Genomic DNA, 9,656 nt, shown 5'->3' on the forward strand with positions numbered 1-9,656 from the left:
GTTAGTTTAGCACCACACAAGTTTTACACACTTTATTAGGGTGCAAAGTATGTGCTGATTAGTTTCTACTTTCAGGAAACAAAAGTGCTGTAGAAACAAATATTCTAAAATGAACTGAATCTGGGACTCCAAGGTCATGTCCTTGGTCTCCCTGTGTTCTCTGGGACTTAGAAGGATGAGCTCACTCTTCCATCTCACCTCCTGGCCTTCCCACAGGTCTCCTAGCCAGCCTGTCTGCTGGGGGAAGGATGTCACCCCCTCTTGAAAACTCAGGCTATGCCCCTCTGCTCTGCAGGGACACCTGTGTTGGCTGAGTTTCTGACTCTTCCCACCCCATATGCCATTGCCATATTCAATGAGCTGCTCCCTGGGGGGATAAGCTTCCTTCAGTGTGTCCCTGTAATCTTCCCTCACGCTGACTTTTTCTCTCTGCTGGACAGACTTCTCTATCTCAGGACAATGATGCCACCCTGATGCTGGACTACGCAGCCTCCATGGATGGCACCCACGAAGAGGACACCCTGTTCCAGCCGGGGGTGGCCTTGGCCTCTACCCCACCCGAGGCAGAGGCCTCAGCCCAGGCCCCACCAGTGTTGGGGCCCCAGGATTGCGAGCTGGCCTCCTGGGACTTGGAGAAGGAGTCACAGGTCGAGGCTTGGGATGGCCAAGCACTGCTGGACCCCGATGGGGACGAGCTGTCAGAGAGCTCCCTGAGTGTTTGGGAGCCAGATGCTCCCAAAAAGCATAAAGGTACCTGACCCCCACACCCCTGAGTCCCAGCTGACGGCTGCTTTGCTTGGGTGCTAGTGTCTAAACTTTTAGTTCTTCTCCCCTGTTTCCTCTCCCTTCTCTGCTACCTGTCCCACCCCAGCACCCCCACCAGCAGACACCTGTGCTGAAGTCTGAGCCCACCGTGGGCAGGGTGGGATGGGGGGTGCTTCAGAGTCCTTTTGAATGAGCACAGGGTCATCTCTCCATAGTTGGGGGTCCGCTTGTGTTCATATCTAGAGGCGCCCTCCTCTGTCTGTCCCCCCACACACAGAGTGGGTCTAGAGGTGCCCCTTCTCTATTCCCCTCCCCACACAGAGTGGAGCTATCCAGAACAAAGCTGGGCAGAGATGGGGTTCCCTTTAGCATGGAGATTGGCACCTCTGCTCACTGTGCCTCTCAGAGTCTCCCCTGCAAGAAAACCAAACCACATGTCATCACTCTAACCTAAACTGCTCCACAGGGCCATAAACTGCCCAGAAAGTTAGCCGATTAACTTAGGATGTGTGTAGTGATGAGGTAATCATTTCACTGGAATAATCCCTTGTTTTCCATTAGCTCTAAATTAGTACTTTAAATTTATGAATTTCTTCACCATGTCACACTTTGGATGAGAGTGACCTGAAGAGACTGAGTGAGGGAACAGAGGCTGGAGGACAGGTCCTGGCCTGAGACTTCACCATGAACAGGGTGTCCCCACCACCTGTACCCTTTTCCCACAAAATCCTGCTGCCTGCCAGGCCATAAGGAGACCCCAGTGAGGAAGACAGCACTGGGGCCCTGAGCCACAGCGGGAATGATGGTGTGACTAGTATTAAATCCTAGTTCCCAACAGTATAGACCTTAGGAAACCCCTGTTGGGAACCTGGCCGGCAGTCCTGCCTCAGCCTCTCTGCTCCTCTGTTCTTGGTGCGGGGGCAGTGGTCCTCAGACAGGGTGACTGTGCCCCAGGGGACACAAGCAGTGTCTGGAGACAGTTTTCATGGTCACAACTGAGTGTGGGGTTGCTGCTCGGTTGGGTGCTGCTCAACGCCCCACACAGGATGACTTTCCGCAGCGTCGTGTAGCCCGGGTCTGCAGGGCTGAGGCTGGTGACCCGTGGTAGGGGTCTGCGTCCCTCCTCACCCACCTTCATCCCGTTTGCTTCACATCTGTTCTCTATGACCCATCCCCTGGCCGGAGCATAGCAGGGACAGATTGGGGAAGAGTTGAAAATTAGAAGAAGAAAGAGAGAAAGGAGGATGATTCATGGATATGGTGTCTAGACCATGTGATGAAGATGGAACCACGGGCCTCCATTTGCCTGCTATATGGTCTTGGGTACATCATCCTGTGGACCAACCCTGGTGACCTGGGGCGGTTTGGGAAGCTGTGACCTGCACACTGACCTCTAGGCCCAGGTTGTAGAAGGGGTGGCCCAGCTGCTGGCCCAGAGGGCTGCCCAACCCCCTCTGGCCTGATCTATGTCTGGGGCCAGGGCATCCCCAGAGAGCTTACCTGGTCCTGAGACAGGCAGGTGGATGTCAGGCAAGGTATAAAGCAAGGAGGTGCAAGGTGGGGTGCCCCTTCCCTCCCTTCATTTCCTTTTCTCTTCATGGAACCCAAGTCTCCCACCTACCCTCCTGGTTCATCCCGAAAGACCACACCTCACTGACCCCAGGTCTATTCACTGACCACTGTCCATTCATCCTCCTTTTGCTCTCTGCTTGTCCTTCTGGAGAGTTCTTCCTTTGGCTTTCCATCCTTGCTTTGTTGTGGCCATCCTGTTCCTTTCCCATCACCAGCCAGATGGATGACACCCCTCTAAAAAAGGAACGTTTGGGGACCAAGGTTCCAGACAGGTATGGCAGGGGCCGCTTCCAGCTCTTGCCCTGAGCACCACCCTGAGGGTTGGCGTTTGGGGCTGCTGCCAGGATGTCAGGCCTGGGGTGCTGCAGATCTGAGGCTTTAAAAGAGACAGGTGCAGTGGTATTTTAAAATTGCTCCTCCATTCTAGTGTTTTCTGAGCAATTTGCACTTGGCATCTCTATGAGATGATGTCAGAACCCCCGACAAGTATGTACAGTGGGTGCCGAATAATTTTTGTTTTCCACCGAAGGTTTTTGAACTAGTGTTAGAGGGAGCAGGCATGTGATTTTTCTCTCATGTTTAAACTAAAGCTTATTGTTATGGCGGAAGAGCCCCATGTCTTTTGCAGTAGCAAGGAGCTCTGTACTAGGTTTCCGAGGGTGGCTGCATAGGTAGAATTCTGGAGTTTTGCCATTTGCAAATGTTCCTATTGATAACGCTGTAGCCAGTGCAGCCAAATTGCTCCCTAAGGTTAGGCTTATTTTTAGCTCAGTAAAGTATTGATGCAATGCGGCTGCCCAGCAATGTAAATGCACTTCACACTGAACCATGACTGAGCCTTGCACTTGGGAGTGGCTGAGGTGGTAAATTGTGTGTTATATGTGTTTTACCACAGAGAAGAAAAGCATCAATAAGTACACAGAACCTTGCCAGATGTCCTGCATGGCAGCTTCATATGTGTGCATGATGTCAGTGCTGCAAAACTCACTGTTTTCATTCTCATTTTGCTCTCGCTTACCTGTTACCTCCTCTCCTCACCTCGTGCTCCTCCCCTTTTACTTAAGAGGATCGCTATGCCAACCAGAATTAATTGCCTACACAGTAAGTTATTTTTGTTATATATATATATATATTTTTTTTAATTAAGTATAGCCTTGCCATGAGAAAATCCTATACAATCCCCATCACTTCTTCCCTGCCCCCCTACCCCTTTATCCGCCCTCCCCCGTCCCTTTCTAGTTTTACTTGCCCAGGTGCAGATTTTCTTGTATTCCTCCTAAACAGTGGCCTGTCAGGTTAGGGTAGCACTTTGGTCTCAGCTGGTCTGGGGAGGACATGTCTCTGTTACCTGATGGGATAAAATAACCTCGCTGTGACACACATATAGATTGGTCCCTAATCGGCCTCCAGGACTAAAGAGTTGTCCCTGTTACAACCAGACTATTGGTTCGGCCTGGGGACAGCAGACTACAGTTTATAAGGTAGCGTTTGGTCAGTTTTCCTACCTATCAGGTTTTAAGATGGATTATTCAATGAGCTATTTGTGTCTCTTAGACTCTGTAGAAACTAGGGAATATATTATTCAAGCTGTAATAATGTAGAATAATTTTTTAAATTCCTTCATGTATTGTTTATTCTTCGGCCTTTTTTGTGTGTGTGAAAATTTTTTTAACTTTGCTAGGACCAGGGAAAGATTATTTTTCCTGGCCCCATTTAAGATTTTGGTTTTTTGCCTCAGATTTCATATAATCTGTCTCCAATTTTATCACAAGGAATTGTGGAAATTGTGGGTGAGGGCTGAGTTTTGCCTCTTGCCTGTTGGTGTGGAGAAGGTAGCCTGCAGGAAAGGAGTGAGGCTTATAGAGGAGATAGCCCGTCTCCTTTTCACGTAACTTTCCTATCTGCAAAGGTGACAGGTTCTGTGGGCCCAACATCAGGTGTGACACGCCAACTATTAGTTATTGTCTGGGTTCTCAGTCAGGGTTCTCTAAGAACCAGAACCAATAGGCTCCATATTTCAGGGACTTGGCTCATGTGACCCTGGGGCTGACAAGTCTGAAATTGAAATCTGGGTTGGCCAGGGGGGAGACACAGAACCAGAATTTCTTCCTCTCCAGGAAACCTTGATTTTTGCCCTTTTAGGCGTTTAGTTGATTGGGAGGCACCCAGCCCCAGTATCCAGGGTCATCCCCTATAGTTCAGGCCAACTGGCTGTAAATGTGAACCATACCCACCAATGCCTTCATAGGAAGGCTGAGATCAGATTGATTGAATCACTGGGTGTGCGGATCAAGCTGACACAAAAACTGACCACACAGTATCATTAGTCAGGGCAGCTACATTTGGTATTACTTCTCCACTGATAGAGGTGTGTGCCTGCCTGTCTGCACTATAAGCCTCACGCCCACCGTGGAGTGTTCAAGTCCTTCTGGCACTATTTACCCCTAAGGTGATTGTGATGCAGTGGTCAAGTTTAAACAGACCAGTGATTTTTTATTTGGGAATGATGATGGAGTTACCTGTGTTTATGCTCGTTATTCTTCCTGTTTGGTGAGTTAAACTGTGGGCCCCAAAGAAGGGTTGGCCACACTGGAATGTCCTCTCCTACCCATGCTACCAGCATGCCTCCAAAGAGATTTACATTATTCTAGAAAGCCTGTCCAAGTCCATGCAGAATGCGGGGCTCTGCTCTGCGACATCCTCTGATGGTTACAATCCACCTGGTTCTCCAAAGGCCACCCCCATGACTCGATCATGGATGTGCCCTTTACAGACACTTGCTGGCCACTTCTCAAGGGTGGGCCCCATCCCCTTCCAGCTCAGGTGCCACCCTTAACAGCACAGAAAAAGAGCAGGCATGAAAACACAGGTACCCTATTCTGGGCCCATGTTAGCAGGAAAGAGCATGTCACCTCTGACAGCTTCAGCTTCCTCATTTGTTAGCCAAGGTGAAGACCTCCCTCTGAGGGGGTTGGGAGATGCATCTGGGGCTCCAGCCTATAGAATTGCAAACTTCCCCTCACCTGATGGCCCTCTGTCTGAGAAGCTGATGTTGTCCCCATGGAAGCCATGATAGGTCATGTCAAGTCAGGGGAAACATCGGTGTGGTGACTTGTTGGTTCTTCCTGAGGCCATGAGGGAGCATCTGTGCCTGGTCTCCCTCAGCTTCTGGTGGCTGCTGGCCATCTCTGATGTCCATGGCTTGTAGGCACATCACCCCTTATCTGTCTTTACCTTCATGTGGCATCCCCCTGAGTCTGGGTCCTAATCGCCTTCCCCCCTTTTTTGGGGGTATTTTTCTGAAGTGAGAAGCAGGGAGGCAGAGAGACAGACTCCCGCATGAGGCATTCCCACTAGGGGGCGATGCTCTGCCCATCTGGGCCATTGCTGCATTGCAACTGGAGCCATTCTAGCGCCTGAGGTGGAGGCCATGGAACCATCATCAGTGCCCGGGCCAACTTTGCTCCAATGGAGCCTTGGCTGCGGCAGGGGAAGAGAGAGATACAAAGGAGAGGGGGAAGGATGGAGAAGCAGATGGGCACTTCTCCTGTGTGCCCTGATGGGAATTGAACCTGCGACTTCCACATGCCAGGCTGATGCTTTACCACTGAGCCAACTGGCCAGGGCTCTAATTGCACCTTTTTATAAAGACACCAGTCATATTGGATTAAGGTCTATCCCAGTGACCTCACGGTCACGTAATCACCTCTGTTAACCCTGTCTCTAAATAAGGTAACATTCTGCGGTACTGAGGGTTAGGACCCCTAAATATGAATTTTGCAGAGATGCTGTCCAACCCATAACACCACCCTGGCTCACACCTTGGGCCCTGACTCTGGACCCCAGAGTGACTTAAAAGCAGGGACACATGAAATGGGTTTTGGAGATGAGACCTCTGGAAAAGACTTGGTGAATGCTGAGACCCCAGATCTCCTGCTGACCTGGGGATGGACTGGTCTGCTCCCCTCCCCACGTTTCCATTCCTCTTGGGGGATGGGTTGGGGGTATGGGATTAGAGAGTCCAGGTTCACCGAGTGGACCCCTCAGCCCCTCCGGCCTCTCCTGCATCCCAGTGGGAGAGCCCCACATTGTATGTCCCTCGAGAACACCAGCCTTTACCGAAAGCCAGGTGAGTACAGATCAGAAATAGCTCCTCAGCCCCCAACCTGAGTTTACCTAGTCAGGCTGGGAGCCCCGTCACTGCACCCAGGCATTGATACACCAGGTAATTAGCCAGTGGGCACCAACCACTACATGCACTTGCCAGACTTCAGGGTCAAGTGCAGTCAGTGGTGGTGCTCTGAGCCCCGACACACCCTAACTGGTGATATTTCGTGACTCTGCTTCTTATGGTGGTTTGAATGGCTGCAGGAATAAACATAGATGGCTTGCAGATGTCACACATCAAAGCCAGGGTCAACAGCAAAGCCACAGACAGACACATCCCTCTGGCTTCATCCCTCCCCAGCCATCCTTAAACCCTACACACAGCTCTCAAACTTGAGATCACTATAAAAAGTGTTCTAATGATTTTTCAGAATCATCTACTTGATTGATCCAAGGAGAGAAAAAAAATGTTTTTCTTTGAAGTCTTTTCAGCAGCTTTGAACAGATTAAATAGGTCCACTTCTTGGTGGACCTCACATTGTTCCATTCTGCTGCTTAGCCCAGGCACCCGGGACACAAGGTTCATCCCCAACACCAGGTCCAGTAAGTGGCCTCTTAAAGTCATGGGTACTGTGCTTGCTTTTCCCCAACTAAGTGTTGATTATCCAAAGTTTGCAGACAGGGCTCGGGCAGAAGAGAAAACTGATGCTCCTCACTGCCCCACCCCTCCTTTGAATAGACATGGTAGGTATTTTTGTAGGTCATGACTGTTGAAGAATTTTTCAGATCAGGAAAAGAATGAATTGCCAAATTAGCTATAAAGTTCCCTCTTTGATCTGCAGATCTATCTTCTTTCAGAGTCACTAACCCCTCCATGCAAGTGGTAATGACTTTCACAGGCTAACAGGAAAGGCTCCCCACCTTGCCAGGCCTTGGTTAATGTGATGTTAAACTAATTTGTGAAAATGTAAGATTAGTGAGTTAGTTCTGTTGCTGTGCTAGCTTACATTTGATCTTTAAGGAATCCTTGCTATTGAAATTATTTTTTCATTCCATATTTCTTTACCTGACATTACATACAGCTTGGTCAAACCATACAAAATTGAGGTTTGGTAGGTCAAAAACTATCAAATAACAGATATCTCATACAATTTAGCCCTGAGATGATGGAGTTAATTTAAAAAATCTTACTCTCCAGAAGAATTAATATTTAACTTTCTCAAGAAAGCGAATACTATTGTTCTTAGAGCCCTTGATTTGGCTTTAATAGCGTGACCGTCCTATGGGAGCAGCTAGGACTGCTTTGGCATTTACAGCCTTCCTAATAAAGGGAGGAGAGGTGGGGTGCTGAGGGGACCCGAGGGGCCAAGGTGAGAACGGCCTGCCGCCTTGTGGACTGACTCAAGTCAATGATACAGGTCCCTGCCCTGGAATGGATACACACTGGTGGTCCAGCTTACTGCTTCTACTTTCATAGTCTTCTCTTGATTTCATCTTGGGAAGTCCAGTGTTTGTGCACAAGCTGGATTCCAGTCATTTTTCTCACGCGAATAGCTTTGGCACCCTGGTGGAATAAGCTGCTCTTTTCAGTGTCACTCAGATTTCCTCTTTGCTTTGTCCACACGGCCCAGTTGCCCCTGCGTTCCTTCCACCCGCAGCCGCGCTGACCAGCCCCCTTGCTTTGCTTTCCCAGGGGGCATTTTAGGAAAAGGTGCAAAGCTGTTCTTTCGCCGGCGGCACCAGCAGAAGGACCCCAGCCTGAGCCAGTCCCACAATGATCTGGTGTTTCTACAGCAGCCAGAAGGGCCCCGGAGGAAGGGGGTCACACTCACCAGTATCCTTAACAAGAAGCTGCTGTCCAGGCACAGGAGCAAGACCACCATGAATGGCGGCCCCAGGGACCCCGGAGTGTAGGCTGAGGGGTGTGGCCTCCTTCACTGCGATTATGGATTATGGAGACAGGGACCCATGAATGACCCATCTGGACGGAGTTGGAGTGAATGCCAGCAAGCTGTCGGACGCCAGTCTTGTCTAGCTGCCATTTTACTGACAGTGTAATCTTTTAACGGAGATGAAAATTTTGAGTCTCCAGCCAGGAGTCTACCCCAGAGAGAACTGACCAAACCTCTACCACCAGATGTCAAAGGAGACCGGAGGGACCTGCACACGGGCTATGCTCAAATCTAAGAGCTGAAGTTCGATGTTAAGATTTACATTATGAACTAAGAACCTACTACAGTGGATGTGGATGGGGGCAAGTCTGGAGCCTCAATTTCACCCACTCTGTGCTCTAACGGGTATTATTTTGGGTCCACACCTGGACCATGTCACAAGGAGATGACCCTCTGTGCTGTCACTGTGAATGGAATATATAGGTCACTTTTTTTATATATGGCTGCTCGGGATAAAACAGCACAGCTGGCCCTGAGTAGAGAGAGGTGGGACACAGGCAGATTTTGGTAAATAGACAGATTACGACAGAAATGGAAACACTATGACAAATGTAAAAAGACACTTGCCTTTGCTATTAGCCATAGAACTTGAAAAATTATGCAAATACTAAATATATCTATGCATATTATGCTGAACACTTTTCTAAGTTTACTTTGAGCCTATTTGCAATTGGGAGATATATAAATTCTTGTATGGTTTTTACATTTCCCCAAGAGTGTCAAAAGCTCTCCTTCAGTACCAGTGGCACAGTCAGCACATGGACTTGTCTTGTCTGGCTCTTGCAAAGCGCAGGAGTGCAGCAAGCCTCCCCAATGCACTTAGGAGCAATAAGTGACAGCTCAGAGAATGTGGTACCCCCACATACATACCTGGATTCTCTTTAGTCCAAGGTTGGCTTGCCAAATATTGCCAATAGCTGACATGAAGTACTTTTAGGGCAAAAGAGGAAATTATTTTATGTCTCAGGTATGACTCTTAGGAATGGAAGTTTAATAAGAAGAAAAGGGGGCCAAGCTTGTATGAGATGCCTTTCAGGAGCTTGTCTGAATTCTGCTGTGAACAGTGCTTGACACACTTTGGGATGGGTGTGTTCAATTTCTAGTGGGGAAAAAATGCTAAGCTTGATATACAACTTTAATATCTCTACGTGTCTTTTCAAGCACTTTGCCCATCAGCACACTACTTAGGTCTTTTGCAGTTGTCCTGTTGGTCCACTCCTGAGTGTGCCACTTTTAGGAGATGTGCTTGTTAAGCAGTAA

General features: G+C 49.0%; 1 protein-coding gene across 4 annotated transcripts in view; it reads left to right on the plus strand.

The window, feature by feature from the left end:
• Window positions 1–9,326, plus strand: part of C2CD2 (C2 calcium dependent domain containing 2) — a 52,893-nt gene extending 43,567 nt beyond the window's left edge. For 2 of the 4 annotated variants that reach the window (XM_066259322.1, XM_066259326.1), the window contains 2 exons: window positions 441–750; window positions 8,138–9,326. In XM_066259322.1, coding sequence (XP_066115419.1) covers window positions 441–750; window positions 8,138–8,358 — 531 coding nt within the window. In that variant the 3' untranslated portion in view covers window positions 8,359–9,326. Of the gene's footprint in view, window positions 1–440; window positions 751–2,488; window positions 2,610–3,401; window positions 3,439–8,137 lie in introns of all 4 variants that reach the window. The other 2 variants (XM_066259323.1, XM_066259325.1) reach the window with 2 other exon arrangements.
• The last annotated feature ends 330 nt before the right edge of the window (window positions 9,327–9,656 follow it).

The sequence above is a fragment of the Saccopteryx bilineata genome, chromosome 2 (genome assembly GCF_036850765.1).
Source record: "Saccopteryx bilineata isolate mSacBil1 chromosome 2, mSacBil1_pri_phased_curated, whole genome shotgun sequence".
NCBI lineage: Eukaryota > Metazoa > Chordata > Mammalia > Chiroptera > Emballonuridae > Saccopteryx > Saccopteryx bilineata.